General features: G+C 46.6%; 1 protein-coding gene across 2 annotated transcripts in view; it reads right to left on the reverse strand.

Moving 5' to 3' along the window:
- The window catches only part of NCKIPSD (NCK interacting protein with SH3 domain), an 88,695-nt gene that overhangs the window by 17,506 nt on the left and 48,110 nt on the right, over nt 1–23,079 (reverse strand). Inside the window, exons 3-8 of one of the 2 annotated variants that reach the window (XM_019536860.1) lie at nt 22,778–22,979; nt 17,271–17,358; nt 14,269–14,897; nt 5,651–5,821; nt 4,509–4,595; nt 2,360–2,498 (exon numbers count right to left, since the gene is read on the reverse strand). In XM_019536860.1, the coding sequence (XP_019392405.1) occupies nt 2,360–2,498; nt 4,509–4,595; nt 5,651–5,821; nt 14,269–14,897; nt 17,271–17,358; nt 22,778–22,979 (1,316 nt within the window). The remainder of the gene's footprint in view (nt 1–2,359; nt 2,499–4,508; nt 4,596–5,650; nt 5,822–14,268; nt 14,898–17,270; nt 17,359–22,777; nt 22,980–23,079) is intronic. The other variant, XM_019536861.1, reaches the window with a different exon arrangement.

Here is a 23,079-nt window from a genome sequence, read left to right on the forward strand (position 1 = left end):
ATTTAAAAAAAAAAAAAAAAAAAATGTACAACTTCTCTTCACCCCACAGCTCCACTCAGAAGCTAGATCTCAGGCTACAAGGCAGACAGACATAAAATGGCAGAACACCACAACAGCAAAACATCACAGGTCAGACCTGTCAGGCGGGGCTTTCCCACTGACACCTAAGCCATTCAACAGGAGATGGGTCAGATTTCTGAAAAACGTGCAACACACAGGAGAGGAATGTTAGGAGGTGACAGTGCTAGGAGCTGAGGAAGAGGCAATCCCTGGCCACAGCGTAGTTTGATGAGATTGTACCCTCCAATGCACTTTGATGGGAAAATGAAGAAAAAAAAAAAATCAAATTAGTCTTCCCTTCTCTTGCCCCACCTCCAGGTTTTCTGTTAGGTCACTCAGTCTCCAGCACAGCCCAGTGAATCCAAGCTGCTGATAGATGTTGGTGGCTCCCTAACACTTTTCTCCAGTACAGGGCAGCTTCTTTTCATTCAGGGCAGGGTAAGAAGCAACTGACCTTCCTACCGCTCCCTCCCTGCTCAGTGGGATTTTTCAAGTCGCATTCAATGCAGAGGCAAACACTATAGCTCTCTTGCTGCCTTCTTGCCCAGCTCTAATGAATGGTTGCTTAATTTTGGTCACATCTGGCTGCTCACACAGGGGAGGGCCAGCTTAGCTGTGACAGTGCCCCCTTGCCCTGGGTCAGGCTAAGTTTGGCCTCAGGGTAAGCCCAGCAAAAGAGGCAGCTCAAAGCGAACGGCCTCCCTGGGGAGCTTTCCCTCTAAGTTTTATTCTTTGTTTCATCTCTGCACCAGGAGCCTAGAGGGGCTTGTTAAACAGTTTTCTCTTTGTATTTGACATGGAATCGCCACCCATTACCTCAATTAAGCTGTACTTTCATTTGGCAGGTTGGCTTCAAGTGCTTCCCCCACTCCCTTCCTTCAAACCGGGTCTTCAGGAAGGTGGAGTTGTACTGCTGTCATTTCATATCAGGTGTTAGCCGAGAAGAAAAAAGTCAGCAGCTTTCACCAGTAGGGACTGAACTGGGAGGAGCCGGGGCATAAGCCTTACACACAAGGCCCAGAAAATTTCTGTGGCACTGCATGGTACCTACAGCCATGGACAGTTTTCAGTTGTGCTAAGGCTACAGAAAGGATCCAAGCTGCAGCTACCTCCAGAAGCAGCATGCATGTTCCAGGGCAAAAGGGCTGCCTGTATTAATGCCAGAGGACCCCAGCCTTCCCTTATGAGTAAGAGAAGAGTCCCAGCTCTCTCTCTTGGAGCTGTATATTCATTAAGAATACACTCTGCATAGCACATTCCCAAGCACTACTAGGTGCTGGCTATCTGCACATGCCCTCACAGGAAACAGGTTTGTTTCCATGTCCTCATCCACACTGGTGGCAGGACAGCTGGAGAGAAGGAAAAGCACCTCTGATTCTAGACCAGGTCAGGGTTGTGCTGTCAGTCTCTCTACAGAAGATCCAGACCCCTTGCAGGGGAGGGAAATCTTACCTTTAGAGGCCATGAGCTGCAAAACCTTCCCATCTGCAGCTCTACAAAACAAAGGTCATAATTGCTGCCAACCTAGAAGGCATCTGCCTACTAAGATCCAATACGGCTGGCTTATCACCACCCTCCACCAGCAATGCATATAAACAAATGAAGGGGATAAATTACAGAACAGTACAAGGAAACTGTCAGAGGAACAAGATGCTTTGCAGTATGTTTGTCAAGGGATCAGGGAAGTTTCACTGCTTGCTTTCAAAACCAGGCAGAACTGGAAAAGTAGGGAAGGAAACAATCCACACCTTGTGCTCTGGTGGTACTGACAAGCAGTCAGTCTAGCCTCAGGGACAGCTGCTTGACTTGAACTGCTACATCTGTCAGAAAGAACTGGGCACTTTGCACAGGGGTGGAAAGGCTGGGGTTCAGAGATGCAGCTGGCCTGGAAGCAGCCAGATTTCTGCATCAAGGACCTGCATGCATCCTCCACCACAGCCTTGAAAGAAAGCTGAAATACTTGAAGCCACACTGGTAGATACACAGAATACCAATGCATGCAGCTTCCTGCTTAGCAGGACATTGGAGAGCGAGGCAGCCTGTGCCAGTGGGATGCTACCTCCACATTTATTTATAGCTTCACTCAGAGGATTAAACCCAGCTGGCTTTACCAAAGAAACCAAGCTGCCTAACCATAAGAGCAGATATGCTAGTTTCCCTGAGAGCCTCCAGCAGCTCGCCAACAACTTGTGAGAGGTTAGAGCACAAAAGCTTTGTTACAAGCTGCTGAGGAATGCATCTAATGGAACAACACACCCTTGGGGAATCGTGTCAGAGCAGCTCAGAGATTGTGGCTCACCTTGTGTATGAGTCTGCATGTCTCGGGCCAACTCCATGGGGAGGACAGAGTTAACGAGCGTGGAGATAATAGCAGCATCCAAGTTGCACATGGCTCCAAAGCACTTCAGCAGCAGCAGGCGGAGTGGCACTCGGTGTTCCTGGAAAGGAGAGCATCCTTCAGAGAATCATAGAGAAGCAGGGCTGTTAAAGAACCTCCAGAGGTCACCTAGTTCAGTCTCCTGCCTGAGGCAGGATCACCCTATCCAAACCATCCTACACAAATCCATAAGCTAACCTCTTTGTAAACTACCATCAACCCAGACACAAGACGTAAACACACTAACCTGCCACAGGTAAGGCAGGGGAACCACAGCAACCAATATCCTGTTTCTGTAAAAGGTTGTTAATATATGGCCAAGAGCTCCCAGGTAGAGGGTCATGCTCCTCTGCTACAGAGAAAGGCAAAAACCTCCTCAGCCCATACCAATCTGACTATGGGGTAAAATTCCTTCCTGACCCCAAATACCACAATCAGTCTGACCCTGACCCTCTAGCCAGGAACCACTGCTTTGAGTGCCAGCAGGAACACTGGCACACCCCAATCAAAATCCCCAGCTTTGGCTCCAGCCCACACCAAATGTCTCTGAGGAAGGCTTAAAAATACCCTGACATGCAGGAGAAACAATGCCAGGTTTTACACAGAAGCCCAGGTAAGCATGCAAACACCTGCATTTACACCAATGTCTGCATTTAGTTCTAACGTGGGAATAGCCCCAAGTTTCAGCGCATCATCAGGAACAGCATAGGGTTGTCTGATAAGATTAGACTGTGCCCCCATCCCAGCTTTTAGTCTGAACTCTTTAAGACCCACCCTCATGGCTAGATTGATCTCAGACAATCCCAAAGACTGCACATGCAGCAAAGGCTCAGATTCTAAATGCAACTCAACTCTGCTGTTGTGATGAGATAGGTGATGCTCAAAAGCTGGTCTCATTTAACGAACAAGCAGACAGACTACATGAGCCCTGGTATGAGAAGGCAAACAAATCCCCTGGGAGCACGAGGCTTGCAAAGCCTCCCTTTCCCTTGTAGTGTCTTTGATAACTCAAACAGGATCTTGAGGGGCTGCTATGAGATTATTTGGTTTGATGCTGAGAGGATGGGATTTTAATCAGAAGACTTTAGAATGCTGCTCTGTGAGCTCCATTGTCAAGATTTTGTGCTCAAGCCTGGGGTGCACAGAGACACCACGGTGCAACATTAAGCCTACCACTGCTCCAAAAGCCAGCCTAGAAACTGCTCAGAGCTCAGAAGGAAAGCTTGATGAAAGGGCAGCTAAGTCCTGGCATGTGATGCCCTAGCTGCTACGTGGGCAGCCTTACTGCTCTCCGTACGGTCAGCCCTTCTGTGCAGATGCATTCAGAGAGCAGGGCAGGGCAGAGCACCATTGCATGGTGGGGAAGCCAGCAGATCCCCATTTCCCATTGCTCTTCCCTGTTCTCCGAAACATGCTGCAGTCCTTTCATGCCAAGCTGAATTTAAATAGAGAGAACATACTAAAAGCCAAGCATAACAGTACTTAATGTACTATAGCTGGAAACTAACAAAGATCCCCCTGTCCATGTCCAAGTCCCACAGCAGCGTGCTTCGGAAAGGGATGGGGCACAGAGGCATTTCCGTAGGCTCTGAAGGCAAACTCAAACTTCTTCCTCTGAATACTGATTTCCTTCCTCAGTCCCAGGGCTTCTCCTCACAACCTACTTTCCTAAGCAAAGCTGTTTACTAATGCACAGACGTGCGTCAATTGAGAGGAACAGTAGCAGCCCATCAGCTTTCCCATGGCATTCTCAGAAGCCCTTCCTCTCAGTGACAGCAGAACTGCTACTTCTGCTCCCAAGTGGAGCTAAAAAAAAGAGCAAGCTATACCCTTCAGACTCCTGGCACAGAAAACTGGACACTGCTACTGAAGCCACTCCAGAGGTCCAGTCCTGCATGTAACCTATATATGTACTACAGTAAACCAAAAGCAGGAGAGGTGTTTCTGAAACTCAGCCCAGTTTAAAGAGCAAAGTGCCCAAATGGGAAAGTTTCATATGTTCACCCTTGTTAGCCCTTCTCTTGAGCCTACAGACCCTCCAATAGAAGAAACAGGCTGCAACATCTCTTACCATCTGATAATAGGCCACAAGGGACAGGACTGATTCAAACTCATTCTTCTTGCACATTTTCTTGCAAACCTCAGGATCTGCATCCGTCTGGAAATACAAATGGGCAGGTCACACAGGTGGGACCCTGCAGGAGCAGGATGGACTGTCAAGAATCTGCAGCGAGCCTGGGTCAGGCTGTCCTTCAGCCGTGTGAAAGGTTGTTCCCATTCAACCGGGCCTCACATTCCTGTGCTCTCAGGCCAAATACCTTATAAGCAAATGAAGGGCAACGCCTGAAACCTGTATCTGAGAGCACAGCTGCATTAGAAATACAAAATAAATAAACAAATCAAAGTTCTGGAGATGTCTAAATGCCACTCCCATGCATCCGCCTCCAGGTCCTATAAACTAAAGAGCAGCTTCTCAAAACTACCGCTATGCAGTACCATGTTGTGCTATGGTCATGAGAAAGTTTAATATATGCATATGTAATCCAGCTCCCACACAAAGTTAAGCTTGCGTGGACCACAACAGCTGCTTCCAATGAAAATGCAGCTCTCCACCTATGTCACATGGTGGGAGGACATTTCACATTTGCTAATTAAAAATTTTGAAATTCACCTTCAGGGCTTCTGTACCTTTGCAAACAGGATAGCTCTTACCTTGCAAAACCCTGTGGGCACACAGCAAGCTATGGTTAGAACACGGTTTCTAACGTCATTTGCCCTACGTGAGCTGGTTGGACAGCTAAGCCAGCGTAGTTTTCTGACAGATTTGGCTTCACATGAGCTTCATGGAGTTTCACTCCCACCCTTTGCCTGGGCAGAGGATTTTGGGTGACTAAGATGGGTTACTACTATGCTCACTGGCATGTAGGACAGCAGGGACTAAATGTTTTTCATGACAATTTTGCAAGGTGGATTTGAACATGATTACCCAGCAAGGTAGACTGTACAGGGGCGAGATTGCTCAGAAGCCAGCACCCTCCATCACAGACTACATTATTGTGTATAAATGGAGTAATGACAGGACTACATACCTGGAATAATGGGTGCAAGACAGAAGCCAGCTGCTGAGCTGGGGGCGGAATGAGGAACAAGGAAAAGACAGCAAGGAGCGGACAAGGGCCCCGGGATCCACAGAACCAACATGCAGGCACTCACCAGGATGCGAAGCAGCTCTTCCAGGTAGCAGCAGATGACATTTTCGTCTTCATAGAGAGCCCAGCTGCGCTGCTGAGCATCATCTTTATGCCTGGCCAGATCAGCAAAGATCACCTCGAGCCTCTGTTCATCATGGCAGATCTGTCCCGATGGCAGCCCAGAACTCAGATTCTGCAAGATGACAAAGTGCTAGCAAACAGAATCCCAGTATTTTGTGTTAGCGAGAAGTTTTATGGGTCTCAATACTGACAGATTATTTCACATAGCCAATATAACTGGTGGCAGGTGGGGCATCAGGTGAAGACCCCACCTTCTAATCAGGATAGTTTACACTTCAAAACATTTTCCAGTTCTCTCTTTTCCCCTTTCTTGTGAAGCTCATGGCATTGAGAAGTCAGTGAAACCCTCCTAGAAACCAGCTTTGCATCTGAAAGCCTCCCACACTTGGCTGGTTTGCCTTCACAGGGTGGGAGAAGCTCACTTAGTTCTCATTAAAGGTTTCTTTACAGAGATGTGGGCTGGATGCCAGAGCAGCTGATTTTCTCACCCTGACCAATGAGAAGCCTACCCTCAGATCAACTCCAGCAAGCATCCTTCCAGCCAGGAGAATTTATACCTGGGGCTTGTTTGAATCAGATAATTATGATGCAGCACGTACATTATTTCCTCATTTCTTAACAGGGAGTCAGAGCACTTGGAAAAACAGCACATTATTTGCACTGCACTAGAGGAATGCTGCTGAGTGAAGAGGTGAAGCTGTTCTCCACCAGAAGCAGCAGAAATTTGGGAACTGGCTCAAGATGAACTAACTTCTGCTTCCTTAGACCACTGCAATCTAGCAGATTCACAATGTACAAGGAAAAAAAACCCAAGCTGCCATATTGGTGGCACCAGAAAGGCACCAGTTTGCCAGACATGTCCACTTTCCAAACATAATAAGGAGAATAATTTCCTTTTCCTTAAGCAGTTCAATATGCTAAAAGCATCAATTAGCCTCCTGACACCCAGCTAAAGTATGCTGCTCCCAACACACAAAGCTAGTGCTTCAGCAAGCCCATTTTCCATCATAGAAGCATACAGGTGAACAGGATATAGGTGAACAGGGTGGATCAAGAAGTTGATCTGAGTGGTAAGCCCAGCTGTTCTAGCATGGGCTGCATGACACATTTTCCCAAGAGAGAAGTATTTCAGAGTGAGAGTGCAACAATGGAGAAGCTCTGAATGTGATCACACCAGTGTGGAGGCCCCATTTTCACTCCACCTGCAAATGGACAGATTTTCATTTCATTCATCTGTCAGTTGTGTCAATTAATAACAGAAGGGTACCTATTTGCATTGCACTTTGACAACATAAACACCTTAAGTGTCAAGCTTTACGAATACAGCCAGGAATCAATTTCTCTCCAAATTGCTTCACTTCTGCCTTTCCTCAGATATTCAACCTAGATGACAATTCACAGTCATCAACCAGTCTTACTGAGCACAGCTCTCTCTCTCCGATTATAGAGTCTGTATGCAATGGCAGCCACAGCTTGCATGGCACTACCTTCCTGTTGTTTTATGCAAAGTCTTTGAGCTAAAGAGCTGACTTCCTCAAAAGGTAGTGAGCGAAGGCAAAATAAAGGACCAAAAGCAAGATCTGGTGGTCAGATGGTAATCAGTCATGTCCTGATAGTTTTAAGTACTACCTTGTTTCTGTAATGAAATGGAACCCGATTATTCTACCCTACAAACAAGCTAGTTTCTTCAAGGTATCAGGGGAGCAATGGGTCTTTAGGAGGGATTTCAACATGAAAATACCCTCAGAGCAATTCAAGTTACAATTCAGGATGAAAAGGGCAGCAATGGAGGCACTGGAATGCCTGGGAGAGAACAGGACGAACTACATCCAAAGACTGACACTATTTGACAGAGGAAACAAGACACCAAAAGAGGCCAGAGTTTTCTAGTAAGAGAACTATGCAGAGCCCAGAAGACAAGGAAGAGCAGCCTGAACCTGATGAGAGATCCCAAGCTCAGAACAATAGTCATTGATGAACCAAATCAATGAAACAAAAGGGGTTTTGTAATCCAATGCATGAGTAACAGACTGTGACCTCCTCCGGGTAACAGAAAAGGAGGACTGCTCATCTCATCACCACTTACTTAGAAGATGCAAGGAAGAACATATTTAAAAAGGTAGGGTCCTGGACTCTGGAAGGCTTCAGGTTCCTTTTTGCTGACATGAACCTTCAAACCATCAATCTTTCAAGCAGCAGCTCATTTCAGAAGCCAGAGTGGCACTGGTTTACTTTAGAGAAGCAAGTCAGAATACGGAGTTTGGATTAGTACCTGCCCTAAGCAAGCTCAAAAGTCCCAGAGCAGGAAAGCAGGCTGTTTATATACCAAAACACTGCAACCCTACATTGCAAAATGATTTCTAACTTATTAATTCCAGTGTTTTAAGATGTTTCATTAGAGAGACACTTGTTCATAATTTGCTTCATGGCATTTGAGGTGTGATCTAATTAGGACCTTTTTCACTACATAATTGAAGCACCAAATCAAAGTATTCTTCTTGTTGCTGTTAATTATATAATCTTCATCAGGCTGAGATAACGAAGGCAGATTTCACACAAAGCTCTGAAGGTTCTTGGAAAGGTATTTTGGGAAGCTACAGATGGACGAGGAGGCGGCTGGCTAGATTATCTGCAGGTTGGTGTTAGGCTTAGAGTGGTTTCCAGCAACACAGGGCATGAACTGAATGGAATTAGTGATTTATCACAGGAGGCAGAGAGAAGAGACCTACTTGACCACATCTGATTTTTCCCTCTGCCATGCAACACAATCTCCACAGCTCCAGCTGGCCTCTATTCAAGCATCCCAAGTAAAGCGGCTTTCTTCAGAGACCATTCTACACCCAAGGTCTGGACACTAAGTTAAATGTATCCAGCATTCCCTTGGCAGGTAATCAGACTAGGCGGAACTGTCTTTATTTGTTTTAAATGCTTACTTTTAACTTCTCAAAATTCAAATCTCAGCTTTTACCATCCCTCATCCGTAGCCTTTCCAATTCCAACATCCATTGAACTGCTAATGGGCTTGAAGGAGATCAATCTATTAGCATAGCTCTTCTGTCTAACCAGTACAACTGTATCTGTACGGTCTGAACAGGATCTCAGCACCAGTCTCATTTTCCACAGCCTCGGCCCTGGAGCCAGGTCTATGCCTGTTAGGCAGTTTGGCAGTTACGACTCCCCTACACCTATGCCTGCTGCAATGTTGCTTCAGGAAATCAGACCATTCCCAGAAGGTAGCTGTAAGCAAGTGGATAGTGCTAGATTTGTAATGAAGTTTGCTTCCCATGACTGTGTTGTCTTTCACTAACAGCTGGTCCCCTCCAAACAGAGGCAGAACTATTAAACCCTGCAGGGCTTTCACTGTTGCTAAAGAGAACAGGATTATTTTTGGAAATGTCTGTCTCATCACCCCACCCCAACCCACTCGCTACTAGATTGCCAGGTCTGAGGGGCAAACTTGGCTGAACTTCCACAAAGCTGTTTTCTCCATCTCCTCCTGCTTTTGATGCCACCCCCACCACTGTGTCAACAGCACTGGAGAAGAATCACTGTTGCTTTGATCACAAGCATCTTCCCAGTGTTCCCCTTCCAGATGAGCAAATATCAACAGTAGCTACAGGAGACAGCAGCTTGTAGCACAGACACAAAAGATTAATCCCCATATTTTACCCTTGGCTGCTGCAACAAATCCCACTACCTTGGACTACTACCTGCCCTAACAAGTCGCTAATGAGGAGAAGGGCTCTTCTCCTCTACATCTCTCCCCAAGAGACCAGCCCAGATAAACAACATGGTAGAGGACAAACAGATTAAATTCACTGTACCAGACTCTCTGGGGTCACACCACTGAGCACACTGGCTTCAAGTAAGAGCTCCCTGGCTAGGCTTATAGCACTTATGGCTGTCTTGGGAGCTGTAAACCTGTTAGAGAGCAGGGCTGGTTTGAGGAGAGGCAGGGCCCACCGCGTACAGATGTGCAAGGGTGTCACAGGAAGCAAGAAGTCACTTGGCTTTCAAGCCACATTAGCTATGCTTCAATAGCATCTTCCCAGACAGTGCCTTTCAGGTGTTCCAGCCATCTGCAGGCTAACAAACAAACAGTCACGCCACAGATTTATTCAGCAGCAAACCTCTCTGGGTGACTGCAGCCCAGGACTGAGATGGCAGTGAGGAAGTGGCACACCTGGAGGGTCTGACACCAGCTCCCCCCAACAGGGTTGCTGCAACAGCAATTCATGAGCAAAAGGCCCCCTAATCCTAATGCTGCTTTTCAAAACCTGTATTAAGGGAGGAGACGCAAGTGAAATGTGCTAGTTGTAAGCACTCACCCCGCTGAGCTCCCCATTCTCTGGGGGAACAAGCTGCCCTTACCAGGCTGAGAAAAGCCAAACCTGGAGAGCAGGGGACAATCCCCAACCAGACGTAAGCATCACTTGTTTTAGGCAAAACAGAATTGCAGGGCTGACTGCAATCCAAGACAAAAGGCAGCCTGCTTAAAGAGGCAGCAGCATGGAGGAGGCAGGCGCAGGGAGGTTTGTTTGAGCTGATGAGAGGGCAAGAGCCGTCACACCCACCCCTTGAATGGACAAGCAGGTGCAATCCTGTTCAGACTGTACAACCTGCCGCCAGCATAAATTCGCCAAAAGGAATGCTGCTGGGACCCACATGCTGTCCTGCTCTAGCAACAGCCAGTTATTTCGGTTTTCTACTCTCCATGTCAAAAGCCTTGTTTCCCCATCTATCCTGGCCATCCACCCTGGACTCAACACACAAAGGCAGCCTGCTCTGTGTCTGCCCAGACAGGATTCCAACTCCTCTGGGGCTAGCAGAGAGCTCAGGGTTGCAGCAGAACGTGACCCAGCTGTCTAGTCTCAGAGCTCGGACACATCTTTGCTGGCCAAGGAAATTGCATGAGAACACCTTTGCCCAGGCAGCGCCCAAAAGTTCATAGTTTTAATGGAGGCAACTGTAAATAGGTGGAGAGACCTAAGTGGAGTTTGGTGGCACTGTAACTTGAAGGGTAGAAAAAAAATACTGAATCATACACAGGACGGCCAGCAAATCTTCCTGCCTGACAGCCACTCTCATATCAAGCACCCCTCCAGCCGTGAGCCCTCCTTGGTGTTCTCCCTTTCTCTGTATGGCTTGCTCCATAGAATTAGAGAGTGCATGTCTAATTTTGCTGAATTTTGTCATCAACCAGGAATCCCTAACCTGCTTTAGACATCTTCAACAGACTTGACACCCTCATGTCTCTCATTCCTCTCTGGTTATGACAAGCTTTCAACCCATACCAAGTTCCTATGCAAGCCAATTCAATTTACTTGTCAGGGAATCGTTACAGTAAACAGGTCTGCAAAAGCCCAAAATGTTATTTTTCTCCATTCCCTTTCTCCATTAAACCCTAACAGGTTATGCAGTAAGGACAGAAAAAGGAGGGGCCATTTCTTAGACCTAGTCAATCCTTTCTTTGAGGAAAGTAAACAGTTCCAGACCGAGTCAGGTTTTCTTCTGGAGTCTGATGTTCCAGAGGGAAGCGAGGGGAGGAGGTAACAGGGCCTCCTGCTATCCTGGACATGCTCTCTTTCTTTTTCACTGTTTCCCTTTTAAGGATACACTGGGAAATTATAGATTATTAGTGATCTTAGCTCATGGTTTTGGAAATGTCTCCTGTTACACAAAGACTGGTCAGAGGCATCCAGACAGATTTGGGGAGGCAGCATGTAGTGCTGTTAAAGCAATAAGAAGTCATTTCTACCCCACTCTCCAGTCATGTAAACTGGGTCTACAAGAGACAAGGCAACTGAATGGAAAAATGCAAGCACTTCAACCTTCATAGGAGCACGGTGGGAATAAGCTGGAGGTAATAGATTCTAAAATTGATTTAGTAAACCAGTGATCTGACTTCAAATTAAAACCAGAAGGAGAGAAGAAAGGATACAACTAATTAGAGAATGTAATATGAAGCTTGAAACAGGCATGAGATTTACTATGGGTAGGCTGAAGCTTTAATCAAAGATGATGTCTCACTTCACTTAAAAGACAGAGTCCCTTGAAAATGCTCTCAAGAGCAAATATGAGCATCGGCCAGGTTGGAAAATAGACCCCAAAGTTATATGAAGTCTTTTTAAGGAATACCTTTTGCTTAAAACTGAAGACTCAGTCATGATCCAATATACCATATCAGATTGTTAAAATCCAACCTGTATCCCCCTTGGACATACACATGCATAACTGTTTAAATATAGAAGGATTTGTATGCTTATTCTTTACAAGGATGATCAAATGCAAGTTACAGTGCTTGAACTATAGTGGTATAGCTAAAGCCATTCAAGCCCCCAGTGGTCAAATTTGATCAGTATTAACATGATTTATACTAGGACTAATATTTCTGTGCAGGAAGATGAGTAGCTGTCTCTGTGCAAGGTCCATCTTCACTAGTATAAAATTACACATGTAAGGAGTTGCACCTACATAACTATTTCAGTAAGGAAACACACCCTAACTGAAACCAGTTCTACTGGAATGAGTGCTGTGCTTAGACCAGCCTGAACATCCTTTCCAGATGAATACCGAGATCAGGCTCCACTAACAGCTAAATTGCAGTGGTCTGCTTTTGTTCTTTATACAGTACAAAATGCATCACCAGGGCATAAACAGAGAGAGAGAGAGAGAGAGAGACAGAGAGAACTGTGAACTGCACATCCACGTTCTCTCCTCCTGCAATTCCAAACCAGTTTTCCCAGACAGACAAGTGCTCAAGCAAGAGGGTGGATACCTTCAAGCTTACTAGCGGGAACTTGGTGTGCAGGCTTCACTCTTAAGTTTCAGGAATGTTATGAAAAAATAAGCAAATATAATAAGAAAACAAGGAAGGCCCTGTTTTCCAAATATGTTGAAATGCCAAGTTTCTAGATGTTTGTCCAAGGTGCGAGTAAGGGGAACTGGAAAAAGGCTTCTTATGTGAGACAAGCCCCAAACTGCCTGAATATTAGTTAAAAATTTTTGCCAAATCCAGATCAGACACATTGTCTATTGTTATTGTGTGAGAAAGCTATTACCTGATGGGGCGAGGACCACAAAATGTGAGATTTCATGACTACTTACAGGATAATCTATTCAATGTAGATAATTAACTGGATTATGATTTGATCTAAATTTTGAATGCCAGCAGTTCTGCATATCTGAATGCCTCTGAACACTTCATTATAATCTTGCCATCAGCAATGGAACTCTAATCTTAGATTTTTATAAGAAACGTACTCCTTTGGGCTCTGTTTAGCAAGTGGAAGCTGAAATTTATTATCCCTCCTTCTAAAGTTGAGGGCTGCCCAGATGCACACTTATCTGTCTCAATGGCTGCAAAATTGCATTCTTTTATTTCTCTGGGCATGTAGAGGGAGGAGGGTTTGGCTTTTTATTTATTTTTTTACAGGTATAAATTTAAGAGGATGTTGTTGCTTGAGTGGCTTGGGGAAGCACCCTTCAGAGTTAAAAAGGAAGCTGAGGAACACATTAGGAAACAGGCCTACACATTAAGCTACAGAAAAGCTATATCTCTAGGTAAGCCATCTGAATGCTGGAGGAGAGATCAGTAGGAAAACCAGGGAAACAGCTGAAAATGTACCAAGTTAGTGCATTGGGACAGGAACTGGCCATAGCACTTCCAGCACCTTCCTTGCCCTTGGTGTCTTTGCTTGCTTTGCTCTCCTTCCTCCTCAGGGCACATCCTTAGACTTGTCTCCATTATTGCTCTTTAGTTCATGGATAGTGGGAGCAGAATTCAGCACTGCTGCTGCCCACCTGCATGCACTAGAACAACTCCAAACACCCACAGACTGAGAGAAGGGGGAAGTGATCCAATGGGGAACACTGCACAAGCATCAATCACCATGCTCTTCCTTCCCTGTAGTAGAGAAGGAAGGAAGAGCCTTCCCCTGCTGCACTGCCACCTCTGCCATGGCAGCCAGCCTTTGGCTGGGACAAGTGTAATCTCCCTAGGTTCCATCAAGAACATTTCCCAGAGTGCCACAGTCCTGCAGTATCTGCATCCACTGATATGTCTTACTGCTGGCACTGTCCTCCGGGTCTAGAAGCTCTTACCTCTCCAGCTCTCATGTTTGCTGGCAGGCTCGTGGCATGCTGGCTGCCATTCCTTGTCCTGTTCCACCTCCCTGCCACCCTAAAATGCCTACCTCCTCTGCAGCCTGCACACAGCGTACCTAAAACCCAAGCCAAAGGCTTGACATCTCCAAATGTGCCCCTTCTCCACATCCTGCTGCAGCCCATCTGGAATGAGGCCCTGGGCAATGCATCAGTTGGCCAGTTCTCTGTTGCTAGCTAGTCCCACTCAGAATTGGTCTCCGATGCTCTCCCCTCCCTGCTGGTCTTTTGCACACCTTTATCAATCAGTTCATTTTACCATGGGACTTTCTTCCTTTTGTTTTGCTCCAAGGCTGAGAACAGAAAGGCAAACTGCTATCTAGAGATCTCCTTCAGCACTTTGACCATTACTCGAGCCTGGTCCCCAGCCTCTGCAGAGCTTGGTATTTCCTTTACCTTGCTTTCCACTAGGGAGATGAGAATCTGCTCCATGATGCTGCTGGTCGCTGGGACGTTGCTTTGTATGTGGCCAATCACCACGCCAATGGCCACCCGGGACAGCTCATAGCTCAGGTTTGTGTTTCTGCGCACCAGCTCAATTAGCTCAGCACCCATCGTCTTCGGCACTGATACAGCCAGGCTGTTGGGTTCTGGGGCCAAGGACTCCAGGGCAGTTGCCTTTTTCTCTTCAAGGGAAAGCGAGTTGAAGGCTTCTAAGCCTACTGGGGGAGCCGCAGTGGTTTTCTTGACCTGTGGATTCTTCTCCCCATCCACAGCGAGACACCTTTGAAGCCCTGCTTCAGTTGGAGGGGCCGGGGCAGCCCTCTTGGTCTGAGGAGATCTGGTTATACCATCCTTTCCTGAAGTCCCATGCTGTGTGTGGACAGAAGAGCCAAAATCCAAGCTGCGTGATATAGTAGTGTGGGCGCTCCTGCTGGGCACGGGTGGCGGGGTGTTGGTGGGACTGGAAGTGGCTGTTGGGAGACACATTTCCGAGGGAGTGGAACCAGTGTACAAGCTATCGAGGGAAGTGGAGCTCACAGAAGAGGCACCAGAAACTGACCCAGAGGTGATTTCCACAGCATCTGAAAAAGAAAGGCCTTAGCAACAGCATCAAAGAAAAAGGAAGAAACAAATTGCCACAGCCCAGTCCATTAAGAAGCTCATTGTGCATACTACCAAAGCAGTTTAACTCCTTTTCCTGGCTCACTTATCTCAAAGCAAAATTGTATTAGCTCTCTCTTGAGCATTCCAATGCAATCACCTCTTTAGCAACGGGGAAAAATCCTATTCCACCAAGATGGATTTGCTTCAAAGAGCTCACAGCTTCACAGGGTGAAATAGCTCAAGGAGAAAGGAATCTTTTCCCCCTAATTTAGACAATAACTTTTTCCCCCCTACATACTGAGCATGATGGTTACTTCTGACATGGCTGAATACCAAGATCTGTAAGACTGCACCTTGTGGCAAGCATCTTCTTTCCCTCCTGCAGAACAGACCATGCTGTTGGTGTAGTGTCAAAAGCAAGAAAGAAGCACTAGAGCATTCGGCTGGCAGGCACCTGTGGTTTCTCCCTCTAAGCATTCTAGATGATTAACTTCTAATCCCCAAAGACATATTGCTGGCTGCCCTACCACTACACGATCACTCCCTATCGTTTATTTTGGGGTGTGCTGTCCATTTTAGATATGGCTAACTCCAGCCATGGTGCTTACGTCATTTCTCTAAAGAAACCAGCTCAAAATCTAATTGGCCTCCTTGTCAGGACATTTATTCCCCCATGAGCCACAATACTGACACAGCTTTGCCTTGCAATTTTTAAAAAAACAGGACTGCAGAAATGTATCCCACATCAGCCTCTCATAGCTCAGCAGGGAGACACAGTCATTCAGGCAGAGTGACAGAGCCCAATCACTCCCTCTCTGGACCCCAAATTAAGGGATTCACAATCTGTGGGAGGATGAAAGTCCCCCTTCAGGTTGACCTTGATTCCCAAGGCGAATTCACTTCAATTTTGTATGCTGCACCGGCATTCACATCACTGCTCGCTGTTCTTTGCTGGCTCACCTGTTTATCCACAGAAAATAAAAATCTCCTCAGGCAATGAGGATTATCCCCAGGCAAAGGGAGAGAGAACCTCTTATGTCACCAGGACATTGAAAAGCCTTTTCTATGCTTGTGCTGTGTGAGGCTTCAATAATCTTATTCTACAACCAAGTCCCATCACTAGTTGCACATCACTGGCTGAGAAGCACCCCCCGCCCCCCACCTTTTGAAACACAGAATACTGGGATCTTGAGCACCATTTGGTCTCAGGTCAAAGACAAGTAGGGTTGCATGAACTATACTATCTCCTAAAAAGCACTCCCCTATTTTCTACCTTCCTCCTCTGTCTAAAGATAATAGTCCACATGCTGCAGCTTCCACTGGATGTCTCCTAATGAATGGGGTAGTTTAAACTAATCACAACTGTGCAACCTCTCACTGCTGTAGTGTGGAATGGCACAGGCCAGGTGCCTGTCCCACGTTTCAATTACCTGCCCAGAATCAGTCAGCTCCATCCTATATCTCATGTAATCACTGAGGAGAACATGACTGAGGTTGGGTGGAGCTGGCTTTGGTCACAGAACAATTGTGGCAGGACAAGAGAAAACCATGGCAAGGCACCACCACACAACTAGTATCACAACAGAACGGCTTTCCTCATTCACATCCCAACTAAAAATAGCTCCTCAGACAGGTGTCAACTATATATTTATTTGTGTCAGCCCATTAGCACTTCTGCAGTCAGGACTGCAAGTTTTCACACCCACAATGGGGTCGGTCGGTCTGTCTGCAGGATGTACGCAGGTGATTTACAGCAAGGGACTGCAGGTGGCATGCTTCTGCCTTTTGGCTAGACAAGGGACTGGCTTTGCCAAACTCTAACCTGAGGAACAAAGAGCTGGGTAGACTGCCAGCAAAAAGCTCCAACTGAATGCAAGCCAGTTCCTCACTGCATTAATACAGAGCTCCCCCTGGCGACTGACCAGATTTATCGCATCCAAATGCAACAACATCCCCCCAGACACCCCAACTTATCATTCCACCTGGCCAAAACAATCTCAGTGGTATTTGTGCAAAAATACTGGAACACAAGGACCCCGGCCCACTGTGGCTGCAGGAGTCTTTCAAGGAAGCAAGCTGAGCAGAACGTTGCAAACGCTGCTTTTGCAAACCCTGCCTCCAGCCAACACCGAACTCCTGAGAAGTGTCTAACTCCTTTGGAGATGATGGGGAGAATAATCCATTGGTGCTGGACCAATACTGAATTACAGGGAGAAAACACAGGTCCCCAACCCATGGGTGTTATATTTAAGAACCAGGAGGTAAATTTTAGCCCATTGTCCCAGCTGCTGACAACACGCTTTCCCTCCCCTCCTGCCCAACATCCAAAAAGAGGGTGTCTGTCTCCTTACTTTTAATGGGCACTGCTGTCTGTGTGCTCTTGCGCTTTTCTGGTGGTGGTGGCGTGACGGGAGCAGCTCGGCGCGGCTGCGGTGGGATCTAGAAGGGAACGTTTTAGAGCAATCAAAGGAGGCTGACAATAAAGACATTCGGTGTTAGAAAGCCTTTCTTTGCGCACACGTGTAAATTTGACCTTACGTCTCATCATTCCATAAAGATCCCTCAGGAGGACAGATATTAATAGGCAGCTTCCCGCAAGAACAAAGCCAAACTCCAAAACCCCCCCTCCCACTGACAGGAAAAGCAGCGGTTGTTTAATTGCTATGTTCAGCAGTGTGCAACATTTGTGTCTCACAGACCTGTCAAGCATTTACTCCTTTCTTATTCCAGATGCAATCCCACATGTTTGCCATGACTTTACACTGCTCTCAATAGCTCCACAGAGGCAGCAAACAGCACATCTTTAGACACTCTTTTGGAGAGATCCATCGCATTAGCTACAAATACCCTTGAAGACAGACAAAGCCAAGGACTGAAGATATGCAAATTCCCACCCAGTTCATACTTTCACAGCAATTTCTATTTGGGCAGGGAGAAAGGCTAAGGCGAGAATTGTTGAGCAAACTTAAAGCCCAAGGCTTTTCCCTAACAAGAAGCTTCAACTAGAGTGCAGCACTAGACTCCCTACCAACAGCCCTTCCCCAACATAGCTGCTTCCCCGGAAATAATGGAAAAACAGCAAGGTCTCCAATGGCTAACACGCCAAGGCTCTGACCTCTACATGAAAGCAGGGACCCTTTTCATGCTTAAATATGCCTTTGCCACCTACAGTTTCGAGGAATGCAGTGGGCCACTGGGAAATCATGGTTCATGCTGAATATACTCAGCCAAGTTCAGTAGTTTTCTCCAGGAAGCAGATTTCGCCAAATCTCCGAGATTTATATAAGCTGCCACTGACCTCCATCCAGCTTGGTCCCACAAGGCCTGATCTGGTTTGAAGCCAGCATCCCCCACGCTCACAAATAACATTTTAAAAAAATATGAGGTTTCTTTTATTCACCTCCTTGTTTCAGAGCCATTAGCTGTACCTACAGCCTTGAACAAGACATGTTAAGAATCTGAATGGTGTCCCAAATGGTATGACCGAGACCCAAAGGGAGCACCCCGCCTGGATCTACCACGCTCCATTGGTAGACCGTATTCTTAAAGAGTTGGTTTCTCCGGAGCTGGCCACTGCTATGCATCCTGCCAGGTTTGCTCCTGTTGGGAGGTCAAAGTTGCCCACCAAGAGGTGTTTCCTTTGTTCCCTGCCACCTGGGCACTGTGCACTTGGTCCTGTTTCCTTGGCAGGTTCAGCCACGATACTGACTGTACACTATGGACACGGTTCTGGGTACTTCAGAAATATCCTGTCTCATCTCAGAATGACACAGCAGTTCAGACTAAACTGGAAGCACCTGAGCTCTTTACATGGCAAGAGGGTTAGAAGTCCCCACGAGATACTCAACTGTGCAAATTGCTTTTTCCAGAGGTTTAGAGCCTGGATTTATTGACATCCAGGCAATACTGTGATGTACTCGTTATTGTTCTTCACCACCCAGCTCTTCTACTTCTATGGCAGGTCAGGTAAATGAATGCAAGAAATTGCTCCCACATATGGACCTTATGCTGGGGAATCAAGCTGAGCTCTGTGTTCACTTAATGCCCGAGCTCTTTGCTTATTCCCATCCCCACACAGACGTATTGTCAAAGTGCTATATAGAATCTGAAAGCTGAACTGGCCAGAATCCAGGAATGTACTTTCTTGCCCTTCAAGAATGATTAATCTTTGGCCCACAGAGACTGCACAGCTGTGAGAGTCGCAATAGAACGGAGGAGGTCTCTGCAAAGGGCTGGCAGAAGGCCCTCCCTGGCTCTGATAACTGCAGCTGTGCTAAAAAACAAACAAACAAAGTCAGCCCTATCTTCACAGAACGTCAGGGAGCTAACTTTACAGGACACAAAGCCACTTGGCTCAGTGCACTCATGATTAGACAAACAGTGGGATTTAGCAGCCAGCTCTGGCTGGCTTATAACAGCATCCTCACACTATTTGGTAACCTACAGGGAATGGGCTCATTCCTGAATATTTCCATGGCTCCACGTACCCTTCCAAATTTGTCCCATATTTAGTTCTAATTATTATAGAAGAAATGGCTGTAAAATGTTACCAAGTACCACAGAACATAACCCATACACAGAGCTATGGACACCATATCCATATGGATACCCAGAGGGGCAACCAGAACTCTCTCCTGGACAGTGAAGGTACAATAAAACCATCAATCTCAGCAGAATCCAAACTGCTTCATCCAAAGAAATCTAGATTCCTCAGTTAAGATGCAGCTCTTTCAAATGTGATGGCAGTAGGTCCTCAAGCATGCAGAGCACTCCTCCGCCACCTCCCCACCCCCCACCCCTGCCTGGCAGAGCTGTGTGCAGCAGATGAGGTGCAAAGGTGCCTGGGAGGCAGTCCCTGCCTCGGCCACAAAAGCTTTGCTTTTCACCAATCAGTGGTATTGAGCAGACAGCACTGAGTCTCTCTGAAACTGACAATCTTTAGCAAAACCGTCAAGAATCAGATGGATTTCACTTAGCAAAACTGTGGGCAACAACTCAAAAAGATCCAAATGTCCAGGCAAGGGCTAGACAGAGATTTTTTTTTTTTTTAATATATTTTGTGTTCCAGGTCAAAAATCAGCCAAATCGCACCGATTGAGCAGGCAGAACTCAATCGGATCTAAACACTATGCATGGTGCTACAACTGGAGAGCATCCTCCAAGCCCAGCCTCTCACCCTGGGACTTCAGATACTCTCAAATTCATTGGCAGGCATCCTACATACAGGCTTAAGCCAGGAGGTCTTGGGATTTGGATGCCCCAGAAACTACAGGCAAGCATCTTTCAGATACTTCTTACACTCAGTCTTAGCCCACAAGGGGCCAACTGCTTTCCCCAGCCCTCGCTAAAGTCCAGAGTTGACTGGAGATGGCATGAGACAGGCAAGAGGCTTTAAAGTTTGGGTCATTTTCAGAAACGAGTGAGAAGGAGCTGTGCAAGGCATGGGCTATCCCGAGACTTGCACAAGACTGAACCTTCAACCAGGTCCAAGAGCAGGTTTCAATCACCTTCCTCTTCACAGCACTGGTGTCAGGGCTGAGCTGAGGCCTGGAAAGGGGAGAGGCTCAAAAAACAAAAACAAGTCAGCATTGCTCCAGGAGTGTCTTGGGTAGAAAGAAAGAATGCCCAACCCACTTGATCTCTTGGTGGCCAGCCTAAAGGAAGAAATAAGGCTGGTGCCCGCTCACAGAACTAAAGCAGCACTGCTGTTATTGGCTTGCTCAGCTCTCCTGCTCCTGTTTAATCCAGATGTTGCTGGGATGGACTCTATGCTCTACAGAAAAGCCTCTAAGAGCAGGAGCACAATAAGCTTATCCCCAGGTAAGCAGCCTACCAAGCATGCAGAGATGCAGCAGGTTTTATAGCTTTTGAGATTCCAAGCCTCCTCTTTAGCATTGGTTATACAAATGCTCTGAATCTTCCCCCTCATGCCACTCTAAACTGACAAATTACATAAGTGTCCAGCTTGGATTTCTCCCACCACACATTCTGTTCAGCTCAGCCCTTGAGAAGCAGGGAAGCAAAGTCTGAGTGCAAGTCACCAAATAGCTCAAAGGTTACCAGGGCAAACAGTAAGACATAAGCAGCATACCCAAGTGGTCAAAGGCATCTCCCTTCAAGCATCTACTCCTCTCAATGTAATAGGTCTTTTTTTAGGCTGCTTCAGAAAGTGATTGCCTTAAGAATGAACTAGGGCAGCCTCTGCTTTTAGCAGGGGACACAGGGTACTTCTGTTGCACTTTAGCATTTCAGGAACATCCCCATCCAGCAGTGACAGTCGAATTAGTCTGGTCAAGGGGCAAGCACAGGTCTTACAAAGGCAACAACTTGGAGTGGGCTCAGAGACCCAGTGTAGGAGGGAGCTGGGCCTTCTTATTAAAATCAAGGACTTCAGTTTCCTCCAAATCTTCATTGCAACTAGGTAAGCACAGCCTTATAAAGCAAGATGGGGACTGAACATTGCAGAGGGTTTTGTCTCCATCTCATTTTGCTCTAACGCACCTGGCTTTCCCCTCCAGAAACCTTTAGAAGTAGGTTGGGTTTGTTGCCTAGAGGAGAGTAGGAATAGAAGGGAGTTGTATGGATGCCTATATTCTATTTCACTCACCAGCCTCTTTTCTATCTGAGTAGACTTCAGGTTCCCTTGTAAGTCCGTAACAAGCTCCACCTACCATTGGTGACAGATACTGCTGTAATCTAGGTAAGCAGGTCACCTCTCCAGCTTCCTCATCGAGAACAAGTAGCTCTGAGTTCAGGTGCCTAGTCAGGTTCTCTTACATGGAACAAGTTTGTCCCCACAGCAAACAAAGCACACAACAAAATAAGAAAGTATGCAAGTAACAAAACCAAAACTTGCGGTCATTCCTCAGACCTAGAAAGGGGCACCCCAGGCTCTGTGCTACTCCCTCAGCATGCCAGCCTCCTCTCTCCCTGTAGCTCCACCTTCATTCACTGGTCACCAGCTGCAGCTGGTTCCCAGCCAACCAGACTCTTAACTGCTGACTACCTGCAGCTGGGTCCAGCTCCCTGAAGGTTAAGCACCTCCTTACTTTCTGACTCCAAGCCATCACCCTGAATAGATGGGGCAAACCTATACTACCAGCACAGCTGTGGGAGGGGAAATTCACTGCACTTACATCTTGGCTTCATCTCCAACCTCCCAGGAGCACCCCTACAATGTAATTGGTTAGACCCTGAACAAGGGCTGTAAAGACTACTTTGGCCTTCCTCTCTGAAGACTTGTTGATGCCCTACAGTAACCCTGAAACATGCTCTGTTTAAAAAGAATTCCGCTTATAAGTCATACTTCCTGTGTTTCCCCTCAGATTCATCATTACTAGAGACATACGCACGAACACAGGGTCTTTACACTTTACAGCTTCAGCAGAGGAACAAGCAGCTGAAGCTGTTGAATTTCTAGGGGAACATGAACCTAGTTTTGTGCAGATTTCACAAGAAAGAAACAAAAGCAGAGAAAAAAAGTTTGACATAAGCAGAACTGTCTCCAAATATGATATTTTTCAAAGTATTCCCTGAGTAGTCAGCAGCTCTTTAAAAAGGTGTCAAGAAAAAGACAGTAGCATAAACTAGACCAGAGCTGGTGCATTTACATAAAATCCTCTGGGAATCCAAAGTGCTTCACAGATTTAAACAATACACAGGGATTGTATCAGCCACCCTGGGACAGGACAAGGCAGCTGTTTAGCAGCACACAGTGAATCCACACAACAGTTCAAGGCAAGAAGCAGAAAAATCATTCTTCAGTTTTAGTTGAATACGGAGGCAGTTTTCCTGTGCCACACAACAGCAGGAGGAATTCTGGAAGCAGGCACATAGGAGATGCTAATGCTGATGTTACCTGGTAAAGACTTTCCTCATTCTCTTGGAGCTCGGTGTTAGGAAGGCTGTGGTGTCGCTCATATCCTGTCCGGCACACCCCATTGGGCTGCCGTGCCATATCTAAATGGTGATCACTAGAGGACGGGGTCATAGTCATGCCCTGACTGGCTGGCGAGTGGCCTTTGCGGGATACAGTCTCCTTTCGATGGTGGATCAACTTCCTGGCAGATGGAACAGGAACAGCAACATTAGGGATGCAGAGGGAGACAGGAAGTCACTATTCTAGGTTACAATGCTCTAAATTTAGGTACTGGACAGTAC

The sequence above is a fragment of the Crocodylus porosus genome, unplaced genomic scaffold, assembly GCF_001723895.1.
Source record: "Crocodylus porosus isolate Cpor-Errol unplaced genomic scaffold, CroPor_comp1, whole genome shotgun sequence".
NCBI classification, from domain to species: Eukaryota; Metazoa; Chordata; order Crocodylia; family Crocodylidae; genus Crocodylus; species Crocodylus porosus.